Source organism: Balaenoptera musculus, chromosome 3 (assembly GCF_009873245.2).
Source record: "Balaenoptera musculus isolate JJ_BM4_2016_0621 chromosome 3, mBalMus1.pri.v3, whole genome shotgun sequence".
Classification (NCBI taxonomy): Eukaryota; Metazoa; Chordata; class Mammalia; order Artiodactyla; family Balaenopteridae; genus Balaenoptera; species Balaenoptera musculus.
This window is the reverse complement of record NC_045787.1, coordinates 157429714-157449415: the sequence shown is the minus strand read 5'-3', so window position 1 is coordinate 157449415 and position 19702 is coordinate 157429714. Positions and strand designations below refer to the sequence as shown.

The 19702-nt window shown below is 53.1% G+C and overlaps 3 protein-coding genes across 14 annotated transcripts in view; 2 read left to right on the top strand and 1 right to left on the bottom strand.

Annotated features, from left to right (window-relative positions):
* Positions 1–5064, top strand: part of GATAD2A (GATA zinc finger domain containing 2A) — a 100696-nt gene extending 95632 nt beyond the window's left edge. For 8 of the 12 annotated variants that reach the window (XM_036846283.1, XM_036846282.1, XM_036846287.1 and 5 more), the window contains 3 exons: positions 185–367; positions 563–758; positions 3220–5064. In XM_036846283.1, coding sequence (XP_036702178.1) covers positions 185–367; positions 563–758; positions 3220–3350 — 510 coding nt within the window. In that variant the 3' untranslated portion in view covers positions 3351–5064. The remainder of the gene's footprint in view (positions 1–184; positions 368–562; positions 759–3219) is intronic. The other 4 variants (XM_036846280.1, XM_036846290.1, XM_036846288.1 and 1 more) reach the window with 4 other exon arrangements.
* Positions 5065–8885: 3821 nt separating this feature from the next.
* TSSK6 (testis specific serine kinase 6) lies at positions 8886–11141 on the bottom strand. Its single transcript, XM_036848992.1, has one exon. It carries the CDS (start codon positions 10459–10461, stop codon positions 9640–9642), a length of 822 nt encoding a protein of 273 aa, XP_036704887.1. The 5' UTR covers positions 10462–11141; the 3' UTR covers positions 8886–9639.
* An 82-nt stretch (positions 11142–11223) lies between these two features.
* NDUFA13 (NADH:ubiquinone oxidoreductase subunit A13) lies at positions 11224–19603 on the top strand. Its single transcript, XM_036848993.1, has 5 exons — positions 11224–11411; positions 17215–17293; positions 18652–18723; positions 19122–19191; positions 19409–19603. Exons 1-5 carry the CDS (start codon positions 11318–11320, stop codon positions 19526–19528), a joined length of 435 nt encoding a protein of 144 aa, XP_036704888.1. The 5' UTR covers positions 11224–11317; the 3' UTR covers positions 19529–19603.
* The last annotated feature ends 99 nt before the right edge of the window (positions 19604–19702 follow it).

Sequence of the window (19702 nt, the reverse complement as noted above, 5' to 3'; positions counted from 1 at the left end):
TTCACTAATAAACACATCTTCTCAAAATCCCTACGTAGTGGGTGGCTGCGCTGCCCTCAGGAAATGCCTATCCTGTGGGGACTGGGCCTCAAGTGGCCATAGCTGCTGCCCTTTGGTCACTCTAGGTCACCCTTGGCCAGACTCTGGACAGTGCTGACCTCGATTTCAACCCCCGTTTGTGTAGGTCATAAAACCCCGGCGTAAGTTGGCGTTCCGCTCGGGAGAGGCCCGCGACTGGAGTAACGGGGCTGTGCTACAGGTCAGAACTGCGGTGCCGGGAGCCCCCTGCACCGAACCACCAACCAGCCCTCACATCCCAGACCGTGACCACGTCAGTCGCCGACTGTCACACTGCCTGTGTCTGTCTGTGTGTCTCTCTCTCTCTTTCCCTTCCTCCTACCCTCCCGCCTTGGTGTAACTTACCTAGTCTCCTGATTTTGGACTTCAGGGATCCCGTGTGGGTGGGAAGAGGTCAGCCAGAGCAAGGAGCGGCTGCGCTGAGCATCTTGCCCTCTGTTGTCCCCTTCCCCACACGAGCTGTTGCACCCTCTCTCCACTGTAGGCCTCCAGCCAGCTGTCCCGGGGCTCGGCCACAACGCCCCGAGGCATCCTGCACACGTTCAGCCAGTCACCCAAACTGCAGAATGCAGCCTCGGCCACAGCCCTCGTTAGCAGGACCGGCAGACATTCCGAGAGAGCCGTGAGCGCTGGCAAGGGCAATGCCACCTCCAACTGGAAGAAGGCGCCCCTGAGTACAGGTGGGCAGACCCTATGGGGCTCGGAGTAGGAACCTCGCTGGGGTTGGGTCCATCCCTTCCTAATTTTTAACCAAGACGTGCACACGCACAGGTAATGGCACAAAAGGGCCCTGAACCTGCAGACCTGCTGCCTCAGACTCTTCAGCTTCATCTCTTCTGTTCACTAAATAGGATGCCCTGAACAAGTGGCAGCCCTGGATAAATACTAATCACCCTCGCTGTCTCCACCCTCTATACCCAGACTCTCAGCTCTTGACCCAAAATGGGGGACAGAACCCGTTCAGGCAGTGCCCCCCACCCCCGCGCCGTCAGTGGACCCTGTGAGCATAGATGCTCATTTTGCCAACTCACCCCCTCTCCCTTCCTGCCATAGAGAATGTCTGATTCTGCTGTTACAGTGTATTGATACCTTTTGCGGCGCACTGAGTTCATTTCTTGCTCACCCAGTGTCCTTCATTCCCTGCTCTCTGGGCACCCTCTTCCCACCCCCTCTGACTTAGACAGGTCAGATGGTACAAAGTGCAAAACAGAATGAGAAAGCAGGCAGGAGGAGGGGGACCCTTGGGCGGGGGCTGAGATTTCAACTGAGGTAGGCAACAAAGGCCTCTGAGGAGATGGCATTTGAGGAACAACCAGGGGAGGTGGAGACCCTCAGGTGGTCATCCCCCAGTCTGCCACAGCCCCACCTTCCCTGGGTTGTCCTTGGGTCATCCCCCATACCATTTGTCCTGTTTTTTATTATTTATGTGCTGGCCTTAGGATGAAAGTTAAATATGTCTTGTGTCCGTCAGTAATTGGACAGTGAAATGTAGGCACAAAGAGCTGAGAGGAGGAGTTGGGTGAGAGGTCTAATTGGACCAAGTGTCCCATCTCCCTCCTCACCCCCACCCCGGGGTTGCTCTAGGAAGAAGAGGCACCATCATGAGATCCATCTCACTAGTCAGAACTGGGAAGTCTGGGTTGTTGGTGGAAACAAAACACAGAAGCCGGCTGTGCACACAGCTGACCATGAGTTATAAATATGCCCAAATGTCAGAGCCTTCTAGAGGAGAGTGAGCTCGGGGGAGTTCATCCAACTGCAGAAGAATCTGGCCCTCCTGGAGAGCAGAGAGCATTTGTAAACAAACCAGAGATACTTTTGTTCAGCATGTTTAAGATTACAGCTAAGAACTCATAGACTGGTCAGAAGTTCTTTTTCTGGGAAATTTGAAAGTACATGAGATAAGTGGGAAAAGTCAAATATGAGAGTATGCGTGTATGCACAGTGATAGTACCATGTGAAAACTTCGTATTAAGGGTAACGTTTGAAAGAATATGAAGGAATAAATAGTTGCTGTGTTCAACGATTTGTGGGATTAGATATGAAAGTGTCATGGCTTAAGAGGAGCATTTCTCAGAGGAGTTCTGCTTGCACTCCTGGTTGCCCTGGGTTTCTGGATGGTGGCTTTCTGGGCGGGACCTAGCAGCAGGTTTCTGGAGTGCTGGCCTTGGATGCACAGGGAGGGTTCTGTGGTGCATTTGACTTTGGAACATTTATTCCACAAAATATATTAACCCACCAAAAATACTTCTGAGTAACACAGCGACTCTGGTCCCTGCTGCAGCTGAGACTCCAGGGCAGTCCTTTCCCGCAGGCCAGCCCAAAACCTAAGTGTGCTGGTTGGAGGCTGGTGGGGCGGTGGGGGGCAGGGTGGGTGTGGGTGTGTGATACTTGGGGAATTCCCTGGCGGTCCAATGGTTAGGACTCGGCGCTTTCACTGCTGGGGCCTGGGTTCAGTTCCTGGTCGGGGAACTAAAATCCTGCAAACCGTGCAGCACACCCCCCCCACCCCCCCAAAAAAAGTGGTACTTGTTCATCGTGGAAATTTGGAGAAAACAAAAAGAGAAGATAATGGCAGTGGCCATTGTCAACCCCAAGAGAACAAATGCTGCACTTCAGGATTCTCCCCCCCAACCCCCCTCCACCTCTTCACTCACATGTCACACGTGTGTAAATGCCAGCACATATATAATAAAAAACAGGAAGTGCCTTACAGAGGGATCATGCTGTATTTAGCATTCTGTGTCCCTCTTAATGTTTTAATGAGAGAATGTTACCATATCATTAAAAACTGAGGACAGGATCAGTTGTAATGACTGCATAGTATTGCATCATACTGGATTGCCCAGTTGCACAGTTCAGTCATTTGCAGTTTTTCAGTGTTCTGTATAGCACTGTAGTAAACAACTCAGTTTTCATAGTTCTGGTAGATGACAGAATCTCTGATTATTGCCCCACGTGTAAGGTTACCATGGCAGAGGCTGGGAACATCGTAAAAGCGATTGAGTTATTAAATTCTCTTCAGCTTCAAGGCTGGTATTTGAACCACCTTTGCTCAGTGGGCCCAGCTGAGGCTGGGGTCCTCCCAGGTGCCTCCCCCTGACTGGGGCTGTTGTGGCCTGTTGCTCTGTTCTGTTGCAGGCGGGGCCCTTGCATTTGTCAGCCCGAGCTTGGCGGTGCACAAGACCTCCTCAGCTGTGGACCGCCAGCGGGAGTACCTCCTGGACATGATCCCGCCACGCTCCATCCCCCAGTCGGCCACGTGGAAATAGTGCGAGCCGGGCCCAGTGGAGAACAGGCTCCCTCCTCCCTCCCACCTGGCCCCACCACCTTCCACCCGGGAAGACACCCTGCTCCCCGAGAGGGCGAGTAAGCGCCGGCCGCGCTGCGGAAGTGAGAGTTCCGATCTTGGCTGCAAAGTCTCATCGACGTGGGGGGACCACTTCACAGGTGGACCAGGATTATTACTGGGGACCTTTCCCATGGGCTTTCTTCCTTTCTTTGCCTTTAGTTTGCCCAACACCAGCAGAAAAGTGGACATTGGGGGCTGGTTCTGCTCCTCGCCCTCTCCTTCGGCCCCCCGAAGGGCACATGGACGGCTCACCCTAGACACTGTGACATGCTCGGGCAGTGGCGCCCGGGGCTTCTGAAGTTGAGCGGAGCATTCTGTTTTGTTTTTGCTTTTCCCTCTGTCTTAGCCTCCTAATCTTTGACTGCCTTCCTTCATGGCAATCTCTAGGTTGACAGATTTTTTTTAATCACCTCACGATGATGGAGTTTAATGTAAACCGTGCAGACCCAGGGTTCCCTGCCAAGCACGGCCCCCATGCCCTGGAGGGTGGGCCTCTGACCACCCAGCCCTTGCTCCAGCAGAAGGCCTCTGCTGCTGCTCGTCCCGGAGACCCCCGACCTTCCACACTTAAGCAGAAGAACAAACTGCAACCCAGACCCAGCCAGAGAGCCCGGGATCCTGGAAGCTGAGAACCGTCAACAGAGTAGGGAGGAGAGAATCAGCAGCAACATCCAGAGCCTGAGCGGGAAGTTGGGAGGGGCTGGCTGTTGTGGTTTTTGTTGTGGTGGTTTATTTTATTAAATTCTTTCCTTTTCTTTTCCTACTTACTTTGATGGACAACATCCGAAGCCCTGGCCTGTGCTTCTGTCAGGTGTGTCTGGGTGGGGAGGCGCCCCTGCACCCCCCCAGACTTCAGGGTTTATGTTTGGGTCTAGTTTAGAACCTTCCCTTAAAGCAGGGCCATGCTGCCAGGGTTTGCCTTCAGACTTTTTTTTTTTTTTTTTTTAAACCCCCCTAGAGTCTACAGAAATGTCTTACAAAGGATCAGGTCTGCTTTTAGTTGTGTTGTGTTTTGGTTTCTCCCACTCCTTAAAAATCGGTCCATGAGGAAAGGCAGAAGCTGTTGTGTGTGTGCTGCACATGGGCCAGCTCTGTGCAGGTGTGAGGGTGTCACGCGTACGCGCACACGCGTGTGTAGATGGGGTATGCTGCTCCTCACTTCAGCCCCAGCCCTGGTTTTCCTATCCATGCAGTTAGGGACTTAATTTAAAATCCTTATTTTATAGGGCCACCTTCTTCGAATACACTGCTGCAACATTCTAATAAAGGCTCATTTAACCGCCGCCGCCCCCTCCCATGTTGTGTGACTATCAGTGTTTAGAGGACATTTTTGACATGCCGTAGAACTAGTTTTCCAAAGCGTTCTAATTTTTTGTTGTGTAAAACCCTAAATTTCTCATTGATTTTTGTTTTGAGTACATAATGTAGATGGGCTGAAGGAGGAGGGGAGGGCAGGAGAAGGGTGGCTTTCATTCCAAGATCCAGGGATTTGGGGGAAAGGGGAAATTGACCTTCAGGAGGGGTGGGGGAGCGGGGAAGGGTGTGTTTTTACACCAAAAAATCAAGAGTATGCAAGCATTTCTATTCCTCTCATTTTTCTGTGTGCCTGGCAAATAAATACCTGTCTTATACTACTATGAGCTGTTAGCTCTCTCTTTTCAATGATATGGGCCAAATTTTCCAAATCCTCCCAGAAGGAGTGCCCGCTGGCCTCCCCTGCAAACTGACCTCAGTCCTATGCAGCAACTCAGGCGTCTGGGCCAAGGTCACCTCTGCACTGGGGATGCACCACGGTTGTTGCACCCCCGTGGGGGTTGACTGGGTCTGTGACTCCAGGGCTCAAACTGAGCCACTTGCATTGGCCCCGAACCCCGTCCCCATCAGAACCTCACTCTCCACTATGCTCAGGAACCACCTCTCCTCACCTCACCTGGCCAGACTTCTCCAGGCTGTTGAATAGGCCTTGTGAGTTCAGTACAAACTGACCGCCACAGGCGGAGGACGGGATGGCCGGGCCCTGACCCTGTCTCTGCCTCCTGCAGCTCAGCATTGCAGGAACATTCCCATAGTAGGACATACTGTGACATAAATGTAGCTTTTTAAAAGGGGGTCAAGAAGGTGAGATGCCTTAATCTTTATTCATTTCTACTGTCTCAAAACTTCTATCTCCCCCCTTTTTTCCTTTAATTTCCCCTTTGCAGTGTAACTTCTATAAGCCTCAAGTGCATGGTTCTGTGATGAAATTTATGTTGCAAGAAAAGGCATTAAATACCTCTCTGAATACGGGAAGGATAGTAACATTAAGGGTATTCTCCCAGCCCCAAAGCCCACCCCTCAAAATTGGCTACAGTTCTGGGAGTTTGTAGGCTCCCAGTTTGTAGGTTTGTAGGAGGATCTGGTTCCCAGGAGAACCAGAGAATGTGGGAGCCCCCAGTCCCAAATGACAATTGTAACTGCCCGGGAATCTGTGACAGGAACCCCCGATGGCAACTGGAAACTATTCAAAACGTCAGCTGTTCTGTGGACTCGGGTGTGGGGTTCACCAAGCTCACTTCCCCATCTGAAGTGGCTGCCTGTGTGGGCCCGAGTGCACGTGGATGCTCGCACAGATAACTGTGCGTCCACTTGGAGCTGCCCACGGCTCTGGCCATCCTGACCATGTCATGGGGACTCCAGTCCTCAGTGTCCCATGTGTACTGTTGGGACCCACACCTTTGACAAGGTCAAGAGTGGCCTTTCCCGTGGGGGCGGGGGGCGGGGCGCGGCTCTGGTCCTGTCTGTACTATAAGATCTTCAGGAAGCTAAAGCTCACTCCAGTGCAGAGGGAATGAAAGAGGCGACAGTACACCCCTGCTGCATCCTGTGGCTCCTGTGTCCCACAAGTCACTCTCCTGTGGGCGGAGAGACACGGGGAGGAGTTTTCTATATAAACAATACATTATCATCACAGGGGTGTAAATAATGGGAAAGACAGTCCTTGCTGCTCTGCCGTAGGGTTTTTCTTTGATGCCTAGTTATGCTGCACATGGCGTTTGCCTAAAGAACTTGGACTGAGCTTTTTTTTTTTTTTAAAGGACAGCTAAAGTTTTATAATCCTTAACAAAGAAAGTATAATAGTCACACTAGTGTAGGGTATTTGGGAGGTGGTTTGTTTTGGTTGGGGGGAGGAGATTGTCACTTGTATTTATTGTGACTCTAAGTCTTTGATAATAAATGTTTAAAAAAAAATCTCCCACCAAACCGGAACAGAAGTTCCAGTAAACAAAGACGCTGGAATCAATGGCTATACATTGTGTCATGAGGAAGTTTTAGAATCTGAAGGACAATAAAGAAATGGATGATGTGTTGGCTGTATTTTTTTTTTTCGTCCCCTCAGCCCTGGTATCCCACGTTTTTGTCGCGGCTTTGGGGCAGCTTGGAAACTTGGGAAGGGACAGCAGGGTGACCCTTTGTTAATGGGGAAGCAAAGGAGAGGACACCTGCTTCTTGGGCTTCTTTCAGGCCTCACTTGTCATGGGTATTTAGTTTTCTCCCAACTGGGTTCCGCAGCCTTGCTTCTGGGCCTCCATTTCCACCAGAACCTGGGGCTTTGTGGCCCGTTTACCCACAGCGCTGGGGGAGTGCAGTGAGAATGCAGTGGGTTTTGCCCATTGGCCTGGCTCCTAGTCATCACCAGCCTCCATCCCAGAGTGGTGGGCTTTTCTGGATTGGCATGGCATTGGGTGTCTGCTGCAGGACATGATGTTGCAGGTGTAGATTCTAAGCACAGCGGGTGGGAGCCACCCGGCTGCCTCCGAAATGAACAATTTCTGGTGAATATTTGTTTTCAGATGTTGACACAATGTTTCAAAATTTTATTTACAAAAATGAGACTTGTAAGCACTTTGTTGAATTCCAATGTGCAGTAAACATCACCCTGTTTTCCTAGGTGCTTTTATTTATTTATGTATTTTGCTGTTTCTTGTTATTGGGGCATCTCTGCCTCCAGCCTCCCCAGTGGCCATGACTAGCCTGGGCAAGGCATAGAACTGGTACAAGACATGACTGAAATTAAACCCAACCCTGTCCTGCTCCACCCGTGACACATACTGACTGGTGCCCCACACCCCGACACTGGCTGAGAGAAGCCCACTTCCGGGGTTCCACAGCCAGCCTTCAAGTGAGTCTTTGCTGGATTAGGCACATGCTACTCCGTGGACGGAGGGCAAGTCTCATGCATCTTCTCCACCTAACAAATGGGACACCAGCCCTGGTCCCTGAGACCTTGTCCCCTCTGAACTGAGTTGTGGGTGTGGCCGTGAGGCAGGAGGACCCCAGGCCCATTGCTTACACAGATCAACCAGTGGACAGAAAAAGGCATGTGCCATGCCCCAGGCATTGGGATCACACCTTGAGACAAGGGTGAGGAGGGAAAGAATGGGGTAGCATGGGAGGTGACCTTTTTAGGCCAAGTCTTGCATGAAGGGAGGGGAAAAGTGGTGCAGGGAGTGGGAGCAGCCTGTGCAAAGCCTCGGAGGTGAGACCAAGCAAGGCAGGTTGAGGACAAAGGAGAGTAGTGTGGCTGGACTTTGGGGGCAAGGGGAAAAGGATGTGGGTTTTATTCTGAGTGAGCAAGTCATTTCCCCTTTCTTAGCCTGTTTCTTCCTCTGCAAAATGAGGGGGTTGGGGCCACAGCCTATTTGGAGTGAGGGGAGAGGTGGCACATAATCCCCAGGGCACCTGAGAGCCATGGAGGGTGAGGGAGCAGGGGTGGGGTATGGTCAGACCCATAAATGACCACCCTCCTCAGGTACTGTGGGGCTCGGGTGGAGGCAGGTAGGATAAGGGCCTAGGGAGGTGTTTCCCATACACCCCAAATGACAACAGCCACTGTCACCAAACCTAGTAACCTCATCACAGGCAAAATAACCCCCAATCTCCCCCAGACCCTGTGGGGTCTCTCTCCAGATACCAGACACACATCTTTTACCTCTCCACCTCCTTTCCCCCTCCATTCCAGCTACAGGAGTTCCTAGCATTACTCAAACACACCAGCTCCATCTTGTCTTGGGAACACTTGGAACACTGCTTTTGCTGTTTCCAGTGTTTGATTCCTTCCCGGCTCAGCTCAAATGTCGTTCCCTTCAGTCCCTCCTTGCTCACCCCCACCTGGCATTTAGCAACAACCTACAATTATTTTATTTTCACTCCATTCTTTTATTTTACTTTTCACTTGCTCCCTTCCACTGACAGCAGGGATGAATCCAAGCCATTTCGCTGAGTCCCAGAGCCTGGCACGCACAGCAGGCGCTCAAAAAAATGCATGAATGACAGAGTACAGAATGAACCCGTCAGACAAATGCCCCACCCTCGACTCTCCCCCGAGGCTCTTACCCTCACCAAGGAAGGGACCCTCACTAGGGAGAGCTTCCACCACCTTCCCACCCCACTTCAGACATATCTGGGTGCAAATCCTGGCTGTTCTTGGGCAAGTGATACCGGTGTGGGCATCAATTTCCTCTTTTGCAAATGCTGTTTCTGTAGGGACAGGCGCCCCCCGCCCCTTGCTGTTCCATCCTTAAACACCAGAAGGGTGCTGGGGTTCTTGCTCCCTAGTCCAGCACCTCCATTCCCAGGACCATTACGACGCCGGGGACGACTCCAAAGCCCCTTCGAGTCTGCCCAAGATGGGGAGCCCGAAAGGTCTGGGTTCGAATCTTTCCAACTCCCTTTTCAGACCTGTAGCAAGAACCTCCACAAGCCTTTCTCTAAAATGGGACGCCCGCGCCTGCCTTCTCCCGGGGAGCGATCCCCTCCCCCCAGCTCCGTAAAAGGGGGCCGTCGCTAGAGCCAGGTGCGAGAAAGAGCGAGTTTATTGCAAGTTCCAAGGGGGGCAGCGCCTGGAGCGCGCCGTCCCTCACCGGCATGCGCGGCTGGCTGTGGACAGACGCCCTCCGCGCGCGTCCGCTCGCCAGCAGCTTCTCCCCTTCCCGGGGCCTTCTCTCGGGGAACCGAGGAAGCGCGCGCGCCCTTCTGCTCTTGGGATCGTGGCGGACGAGCTGAATTCCAAACGCGGACGACTGCCGCCTCCGGCGTCGAAGTGGGAAAGGGGAAAGGGCGCGTGCGCAACGGCGCGCGGCGGCTTCGCGGAACTCCGGAAGCGCGCTTCTTGCGCGTGCGCTGCGCTTGCGCAGTGCTCGGGGCGGCGGGAATGGTGGGAACCCCGGCTTCTAGCCGGAGTCCCCCGAACGCAGCCAGCAGTTGCGCGCTACTTGGCTCGCGGAGGGCCTGGCCGACGGGCTGAACTGCAGTAAGTCGGCTATTAGGGCCTTGCAGCGCTCAGACAGCTCGAGGCCATCGGGGTAGAGAACGCCGCGCTTCTGACGCCGGGGCAGGCCGGCGATGTCGGAGTCGTCGAAGGGCATGCACCCGGTGACCATGACGTAGAGCACGACACCCAGACTCCATACGTCGTACTTCTTGGGGTCGTAGGGGATGCCGAGGAGTACCTCGGGCGACGCGTAGGCGGCCGAGCCGCAGTAGGTGGTGCTCAGGTCGGGGTAGCCATGCGCCTGACGGCCGAAGCCGAAGTCGGTGAGCTTGACGCGGCGTTCATCAGGGCTCAGCAGCACGTTTTCGCACTTCAGGTCGCGGTGCACCAGGTGGTGGTCGTGCAGGTAGCGCACAGCACCGGCGATCTGCGCGAAGAGGTCGCGCGCCTGCCCCCCGGGGATGTGCCCGTTTCGCTGCACGGCCTGCAGTAGGTCGGTGGCGGCCGCCTCCATCACGATGTACAGCTTCCCGTTGCACACCTCGATGAACTCGAAGACGTGCACGATGTGCGGGTGCCGCACGCCCCGAAGGATGGACAACTCGCGTGGCAGAAACTTGTTAACGAAGTCTGGCGGCGCGCGCCGCCGGTCCACCACCTTGATGGCCACCGTGCCCTTGTATTTCTTGGACGTGGCCACCTTCACCTTGGAGTAACTGCCCTCGCCTATCGTGCGGCCCAGCTTATAGCCGAGTTCGCTCAGAAGTTTGTCGCCCGACATGGTGGCGCCTGGGGCTCGTGGGGAGCAGGAGGCGGCTGCTGTCGATGGGCGGCCGGACTCCGATCTCGGGCCTAACCCATGGCGCTTGGCACCTGCACACCTGCACCCCCATGTGCCCACTCCCGGGCCCCCACCGCCGCGGTGCCCTTTATTGCCTAGGTAACAATTTCTGCCTTGTGAAGTGACCGCGAGCGTCACCCCGCCTCGGGGTGGGGGGTGGGGGCCCAGACCCCGCCCCGTGGTGCCCCCCAAGGCCCTAGGGCTTTGTGACTCATAATAACTCTGAATGGTCCAGTTCCCGATGAGAGGACACTAGCAAGGCGTCCCGACCACCACCAGGAGTGGAATCCGTGCCTGGGATTGGGGCGGCTCCTCATGAGTCCGAATCTGAGTAGCAGCCGTCCCCCAACTTCGTGTACTCAGCCCTGACCCTGTGGAGCCCTGGGCTGCCCACAGGGCCCCCCGAGGGGGAGAAAATGGGGAAGAGACCTGGCTCCCTCGGGAGCCTGAGGTTTCTAACTGGCCTGCACATCGCCCCAGAGGGAAGGTGAATGGGTGGTCCTTTGGTGCAAGGACTCTGGCGACCGGACGGGCTGCAGGCTTTGACACCGACTGAGCCACGCCTCATGTGGGAGAAGAGAAAATAAGGACTCTACGGCCGCAGCTGGGGGCGTGCAGTCGATCGCGGGCCCAGCTATCCGAGCTCTCCCACGCACTGGGGTAGGTAAGTGCACCAGCGCCCTAGGTTTTGCAGCCGGGTCCGAGACCGGCGCGGCAGCTTCCGCCACACTCATCATGGCGTTGGTCGCCGTTGCGTAACTTCCTCTCGCGACGGGAAGTGCAGGGTCCTGTAAGCATGGCGGCGTCGAAGGTGAAGCAGGACATGCCTCCGCTGGGGGGCTACGGCCCTATCGACTACAAGCGGAACCTTCCCCGTCGGGGACTGTCGGGTCAGTGTCGCCCTGCGCCGGGGTGTCAGGGTCTGGGCCTTCTGGGCGCCGCGGCGGGGTCGGGATGCCGGGGAGTCTAGCGGGCCTCAGTTTCCCTCTCCATATGACGGGAGGCGGAGTTCCAGGATCCCCAACAGCTTCAGTACTAACAATAACGACAACTGCTGCAGTTTGTCGAGCATTTACTAAGCCCTTTGCCTCCTTGGAACAGCCCAAGAGGTCGGTGCCGTTAATTATTCCCATTTTACAATTGATGAACTGAGGTTAATTTAGCCCGCGCCGCGAGCCTTCCGCCACGTTTCGGTTTCACAGGTGGGGAAACTGAGGCCCGAGAGAGGATGCGACCTCCCCACAGGGCCACCCAGAGCAAAGCTGGGGCCGAAACCCGGAATACCGAGGGAATTTAAAAGATGTTCTGAAAAAAAAAAAAAAAAAGACGTTATGTGCAGTGGTTCCTCTCCCAACTTCAGGCTATACCAGAATTATGTGTTCTTAAAATTGTCAGGGGTTCTAAGTAACGTTTTAAATTTTTTTATTGGGTTCAACACAAAAAAATGTAAGTGAGAAAGTAAAAGGCGCCCATACTCTGCACCCAAGAATAACAGAGAAATATAAAAAATGTAAAACGAGTTAAGAATGAGTACTTTGCTCCAAGTCATTGAACTTTACATTTAACCCTGCGCATGTTATGCAAATTATGCCTCAATTAAAAAGCAAAAATATTCATGGGCATAGTTTCAAAAAAAAAAAAGTTATAATTCAGACAGTAGAAAAGTTATTGTCAGGTGAAAACTCAGGTCTTCCCCCGCCCCTTCTTGGCTTTTTTGTAATCCAGAACAAAGGTTGGCAAACTTTTTCCGTAAAGAACCAGATAAATATTTCATGCTTTCTCTGCCAGATGGTCTTTATCCACTATTGCTGCTTTTTTTTTTACAACTTTGCAAACCTAAAAGTGTTCTTAGCCCGAGGGACGTACAAAAACAGGTTACAGACTAGATTTGGCACCACATGGGCACTCGACTCTAGACTCATTCCTAGATTCAACAAATATAAAGTGATCTGAGTCTCTTCTTAACACCCAGGTCAGTGCACTCCTCGGGTGTGTGGCATGAGGTCTGTTTATACATGGATAGTTCTGTGACCAGGCTGCAGACCAGGCTGCAGAAGGACCCTAGCCCTTGGGTCTCCCTGGGCTTCCCACAGTCAGCATCTCTTTCATTTTTAAGTCACAAATGTGGCCCATATCCTGGTCCTCTTCCAGTTAATAATACAGCAGTGCCTCCCGTGTGCCTCAAATACCACCAATTGGGGTTGGGTCTCACGTCACAGCCCTTGACACCAACTTTCATTGCAGCACAGACAGACCCACCCCAGTCTTTCCTGGTTGCAGAGGGGTGAGGAATATAAGACCACACTCCTTTCTGGGATGTGGTCTTTGTTTATGTACCTGCATTTAGTAATTGTTGAGTGCATCCGTGGTGCTGGGCTATGTCCTGAGGAGCTCACTGTTTAGCTGAGGAGACAGACACACCACTCCATAATTTCCCATCGTGGTCAGTGCCGAGGCCCAGGATAACTGGGGCTTGCTTTAGCCAGAATGGGCGAAAGGACCTCTCTGAAAAGGATTTCCCCAGGCAGAGGGAACAGTAAATGCAAAGGCCCTACAGTCTGTCTTGCAACCTGCCCTCATCCTCTGTCCTCCAGCCTTATCCACAGCTGCTCTCTCCCAATCAGTCTTGCTCTTGTCAAGGCACCGTGGCCCCAAGCCTGGCACCCACTCCCCTTTTCTCTGCCTGGCCCACTCAGCGCCAACATCCCAGAACATGCCAAGCTGGCTCAGGCCACCTTTAATCCAGACTGCTACCGAAGTGACTGCTACCCCCACCTTTTCCCTTTATCTCTCACCCCCAGCTCTCCTCTCTCCACTCCCACCTGCACCCAGCGAGTGGCCCTTTCTTTTTTTCTGGTATCTTTAACATTTTTATTGAGATGCACATGCCATACCATACAGTTCACCCATTTCATGTGTACAGATCACCAATTTTTAGCCTATTCACAGTTGTGCAACCATCGCCATGATCTAAATTTACAACATTTTCATCACCCCAAAAAGAAATGCTCTACCCGTTAGCAGTCACTCCACATTCTCTCCCAGCCCCTGACAACCACTAATCTGCTTTCTGTCTCTATGGATTTGCCTCTCATATAAATGGCATCATTCACTCTGTGTCCTTTTTGTGTGACTTCTCAGCACTTTTTTTTTTTTTTTAATGTCTGAAACATTTATATTAACATATTTCCATACAAATAACCCAATGAAAGTTTAGTATTAGTTGTTTTCTTTGTTTGTTTTTTTATACTGCAGGTTCTTATTAGGCATCAGTTTTATACACATCAGTGTATACATGTCAATCCCAATCGCCCAATTCAGCACACCACCATCCCCACCCCACCGCAGTTTTCCCCCCTTGGTGTCCATATGTCCGTTCTCTACATCTGTGTCTCAACTTCTGCCCTGCAAACCGGCTCATCTGTACCATTTTTCTAGGTTCCACATACATGCGTTAATATACGATATTTTTTTTTCTCTTTCTGACTTACTTCACTCTGTATGACAGTCTCTAGATCCATCCACGTCTCAACAAATGACTCAATTTCGTTCCTTTTTATGGCTGAGTAATATTCCATTGTATATATGTACCACAACTTCTTTATCCATTCGTCTGTTGATGGGCATTTAGGTTGCTTCCATGACCTGGCTATTGTAAATAGTGCTGCAATGAACATTCGGGTGCATGTGTCTTTTTGAATTACGGTTTTCTCTGGGTATATGCCCAGTAGTGGGATTGTCTCAGCACGTTTTTAATGCTTATGTTGTAGTATTTCAGTGCTTCATTCTTTTTTATGGCTGAATAATATTCTTGTACGGATGGACCACATTTTGTGTGTCCATTTACCACTTGTTGGACATTTGAGTTGTCTCCACCTTTTGGCTGTTACGAACAGTGCTGCTGTGAACATTCCTGTACAGGTTTCTGTGTGAACATATGTTTCCTTTCTCTTAGGTGGAGTAGAATTGCTCGGTCATATGGTAACTCCACATTTAACATTGTGAGGAACTGCCAGACTTCCCAAATTGGCTGTACCATTTTCGTTCCCACCTGCAATGTACGGGAGTTCGAATTTCTCTGCATCTGGACAACACTAATTACTTTCCATTTAAAAAATTTCTAGCCATCCTAGTAGGTGTGAGGTGGTATCTAGTGTGGCTTTGATTTGCATTTCCCTAGGGACTAACAATGTTGAACATCTTTTCATGTGTTTATTGGCCATTTATATAGCTTCCTTGAAGAAATTTCTAGTCAAATCCTTTATGCATTTTTAATTGGGTGGTTAATCATTTTATTATTGAGTTTTAAGAGTTCTTTATATATTTTGGATACCATTCCCTTATCAGGTATATGATCTGCAAATACTTTCTTCCAGTCTGTGGGTTGTCTTTTCAGCTCATTGATGGTGTCATTTGCAGCACAAAAGTTTTAAATTTCAACGAAGTCCAATTCTATTTTTTCTTTTGTCACTTGTGCTTCTGGTGTCATATCTAAGAAACCATTGCCTTATCCAGGGTCACAGAGAATGACTTCTCTGTTTTCTAAGAGTTTTATGTTTTAGCTCTTAGTACATTGAGGTCTTTGATCCATTTTGAGTTAATTTTTGTGTATGGAGGGAGGAAGGAGCACACTTCTTTTGCATGTGGCTATCCAGTTGTCCAATTTGCTGAAAAGACTGTTCTTTCCCCATTGAATTATCTTGGCACCCTCGTCCAAAATCAATTGACCATAAATGTGAGGGTTTATTTCTGGACTCTCAGCTCTGTTCCATCAATGTACATGTCTATCCTTATGCCAGAGCACACTGTCTTGTACACACAGCTGCGTGATAAGTTTGAAGAGTCCTCCAACTTTGTTCTTCTTTTTCAGAATGGTTTCAGCTATTCTGGTCCCTTGCATTTCCATATGAATTTCACGATCTGCTTGTCAATTTCTGTGGGACTGGGGCGGGAAGGTTGGGATTCTGATGGGGACTGCTGAATCTGTATCTCAGTTTGGAGAGTGCTGCCATCTGAACAATGTTAAGTTCCGATCCATGAACACAGGATGCGTTTCTATTCATTTAGGTCTTCTTTACATGTGGCCCGCACCCCCTTCTGGGCATGCCCCTCGTTGGCCTCTCCCACCAGACTGGCAGCTCTGGAGGCACAGACACCCCCTGAGGGCCTGGGGCCTCAGCCTCACCACTGTCAATGAGGAATAGATGAATTAGAGCTGCATCATCTTAAAGGCCACCTTACCTTAGTCTTGGAATTTATCTTACAGATGGGCCCACACATGGGTGCCCAATGTTGAGGGCAAGAGGTCCTCACAAAGACAGTCTCTCAGTCATTTCCCTGGGGCTGGGTCGGAAGAAGCAGCCCCAGGCCTCTCTGCAGCTGTTGCAAGTAACGGGCAGCTCTGATGAAACACTCCCACCCAATGGAAAGAACGTTGAGTGCCCAACGCAGGTGGTCAGCCATTGTGGGAGAGCCATGGGTGCACTAGGGACTGGTCCTGGGCACTCGGCCCTCTCAGGAGAGGTCCTACTTCTGAGCACAGGAACCAGGGTGCCCTCGCTACCTTGTGCCCCATAACGTGGAAGTGCCTTACCCTGAGCTCATGTTTTTAACAGGTTGAACTAAAGGGATTAAAAAATTGAGCCAGTTTCTCATTATCTCTGGGTCCAACAGAGGTGCCAGAGGAGCCTTGTGCTGGAGACGAGCTGAAGAAGAAAGAGCCCCCACTTTGTCCCCCCACGAGTCCCAGGAAGTGGCTTTACCCACCATTTGCCGGTCCTTTACTGGGTGTTAAATGGAGCTCGGTCTGGCTGAGCTTGTCAATTCATCCCAGCAACCACGAGTTCTGTCCAGAGGAGAGACTGAGGCTTGAAAGATGAGGTGGTGCAGGACGAGCCAGCCCCAGCCAGGCCCCAAGCGTCCAGACCTCCCTGAAGACCCCAGCAGGCTCATGGCCTGTCAGAATTACAGCACAGGTGCCCACGGGTTCTCAGTAAATATTCATTTCGGCCTCTGTCTCCTGGGGTCCCGGGAAGGGGCTCCACCCCACTGGGCCGGGAGGAAGCAGCACCTGGGAGCCCAGGGGGTGGCTGGGCAGCCCCTGCAGGGCACTACCTGCCTCCGGCAGCCCCATCCAGCCCCCTGTGGGCAACACACAGGGAGGTGGCCCAGGCAGCCAGAACCTCCGTGGAGCTGGGACGCAGCGTGGACACCATCCTTCCCCATGGGGACCAGCTGGCTGAAGGGAACCAAACAACCTTCTAGGCAGTGGCGGGGCCAGGGCCACCCAACCGTAAACGTTTAGGCCCTCAGGCCCTCTCATAGTCTCTGCCAGGCCTGTACCTTCCAGGAACCCTGGCGTGGGGGCAGAGGTGTAGCAGCCTCGCAGCCTGGTGTCCCTGCCCGCAGAGTGGGTGAATGGGATAAAGAGTGGGCTGCAGCTGCGGGGGAGGGGGTGTCCAAGGGAGGGGGCCAGTGGACTTTCCACAGAGACAAAAAAAAGTAGTCTGAACAAATAGGCATTAGAGACGGTACCGGCCATCTCTGGCAGGGGGTTCATGAGGGCTTTTGCCTTCTCCCTCATTCATGTTACTGGAGTATTTGCACAGCGAGCGGGTTATGCTTCAGGAGAAGAAAGGACAAGGTGGCCTGTCCCACGGTGCAGGTGCTGAGCAGCGCCCCTTCTCCCCACAGGCTACAGCATGTTCGCCGTGGGCATCGGGACCTTGCTCTTTGGGTACTGGAGCATGATGAAATGGAACCGCGAACGCAGGTAGGCCCTGCGCTGGTGAGGAGGGGAGCGTGGGGACGTGTGCCTGTGGACTTGGTGTACCTCGGGGCGCCTTGTCAACTCCTTAGGCCTCAGGGAGTGCAGGCCCTGACACAGCAAGTCCATTTCTGGGCTTTACCCTCAAGGAATGACTGACTAGTAAGCAAGAAGCTCGCCTCCAGATGTTTACTGGGTGCCCTTGACCTCCACCACTGGGTACCCGAGGGTCCACGTTAGCATAGCAGAGGTGGAGGTGGAGGGACAGGCCCGTGATGCACTCTCTTAGTGGGTTTTTGTCTTTTTGTGGGTGGTGATCAGGTAATGATGATACAAAGGCTTAAAAAGCAGATCGTGCAAGACAGTGGCCGGGCCAGCAGTACAGGGCCTGAGGGACCCAGGTCTGCAACGGCCTTGGTTGGGACTCTGGCCGCCTCTGAGCTTGCCCAACGCCCCACCACGTGGCTCCTTCTCATTGGCTCCCAACGATCTGGGCCCCTCCACCCTCTCCCACTCTGTGTCCTGTGTCCTTAGCACCCACCTTGAGCTTGCCCACCCCCAGCACAGGCGGTGCTGGAGAAGGCCTAGCACGTGGAGGGCGCTCAACATTGTTGAGTGAACTCAGGAGCACCTGGTGGGTGCTGGACGCTAGGGCCGCCACACTGGACAGGCAAGACCAGGCCCAGTCTCCCAGAGGGACCCAGTAGTAACCACGGTGTGTGACTGTGGTGAGGGCAGCAGCCTGGAGCGGGGCTGCTACCCTGGGTCCTGGGGGATGGGGAGGGGGTGGGAGGGTTGAGGTGGGGGCTGAAGTTCACCCAGACCCTTCCTTGTGCTACTGTGAGATTCCTAGTGATGAGGGGACAGGGCCGGAGGCTACCCCCTGGGCCACATCACTGGGCATCGCTCTCCCCACGCCGCCCAGCACAGGTGGGGCTGGTGGCTTGGAGATGCCAAAAATCAGGGAGAAGAAAGGAGCTGCCCATGATGCTTGCCCTCCCACGGTTATTTTGCGGTGAAAGGGATGTGATTTTGTAAAGTCCAGAACCCGATGATGAACATTCCCCACAGTTAACTGCAATCATCAGGCCCGGGCTATTTTTAGGATTTAAAAAAAAGTTTTGAACAGAAAAGAAAGTGTGAAGCCAGCAGTCTTGTGGACTGACGCCGCCTGTGTCAACTGCATGCACCCCCCCCATCCCCCGTCTCAGGCTGCTGGTGGGCAGAGCCCACTGCCCAAGCCCTTCCCCCTTGCTTGCCTCTCCCCCAAACCCCTTTCCAGGGTAATGCATGTCCAAGGGCCTCATCATCTGCCCCCCATCCCACCATGGTCTGATCTGAGTGTTGGTTTTGGGATTTCACAGGCGCCTGCAGATCGAGGACTTCGAGGCCCGCATTGCACTGATGCCTCTGTTGCAGGCAGAGAAGGACCGGAGGTGTGCCGCTGGGGCCAGGGTCGGGAGGTTACAGGCCTGAGTGCTGCAGCCTGCAGCGTGGGATAAGGCCAGAACACACATGGGGACCGACAGCCATGACCTTGTACGTGGCTCCAGGGGATGCCATCGTCCTTGGAGAGGGCCCCAAACTTGATTTGCAGCAGAGACCCAAGAGGGAGAATGGAAGGGCTTCTGGAGGAGGGGGCATTGGGGCCGGGCAGGAGGACAGTAAGAGTTTGCCAGTGGAAGAAAGGAAAGAAGAGGAGTCAGCATGTGCAGGGTTGAAAGCTGCAGGAGGTGATGGGGAGGTGGAGCAGGGACAGGTTTGGCAGGTTTGTTAGGCAGGGGCCCCTCAGGGTGGTCAGGCCTGTCGCCCACCTCCCACCCTGTCCCCGCAGGGTTCTCCAGATGCTTCGGGAGAACTTGGAGGAGGAGGCGATCATCATGAAGGATGTGCCGGATTGGAAGGTGGGTCTTCAGCAGGGAGGGTGGGGGTCTAGGCCACTGCAGAAATGCAGCCTCCCACAGAAAACCTGGGGCAGAGGGGTAGTGGGTGCCAAGTGCCGGAAGGGGAAGGCAGTTTTGGGTGTAGGCACAGTGGCTGCCAGGCCTGGTGGGGTCCCAGCAGGCTGCATGGGCCTAAGGGGTTAGCTGCGCCGCCACCCATACCCTTCTGTCCCCGCAGGTGGGCGAGTCCGTGTTCCACACAACGCGCTGGGTGACCCCCACGATGGGCGAGCTCTACGGGCTGCGCATGAACGAGGAGATTCTCCGTGCCACCTATGGCTTCATGTGGTACACGTAGGCGCCTGTGCCCCTCAGACCACTGGACCCCTACTCCCTCCCCACTAGGAGAGAATAAACGCTCTGGAGACTGGCCTGCCTGTGTCCTAGGGACTGAGTGATTGGGGGTTGGGGGCTATGGGGTGTCACAGGAGGTGCAGGGACTAAGCAGAAGATGCCAGTGGGATGGCCCCTG

What these genes read in the sequence shown, in the direction of transcription:
- TSSK6 (XM_036848992.1), bottom strand. Translation starts at nt 10,461, where the DNA reads ATGTCGGGCGACAAACTTCTGAGCGAACTCGGCTATAAGCTGGGCCGC.
- NDUFA13 (XM_036848993.1), top strand. Translation starts at nt 11,318, where the DNA reads ATGGCGGCGTCGAAGGTGAAGCAGGACATGCCTCCGCTGGGGGGCTAC. An exon ending in TCCCCGTCGGGGACTGTCGG is followed by an intron (nt 11,412 to 17,214) that starts GTCAGTGTCGCC and finishes TTCTCCCCACAG; the next exon opens with GCTACAGCATGTTCGCCGTG. An exon ending in AAATGGAACCGCGAACGCAG is followed by an intron (nt 17,294 to 18,651) that starts GTAGGCCCTGCG and finishes GGGATTTCACAG; the next exon opens with GCGCCTGCAGATCGAGGACT.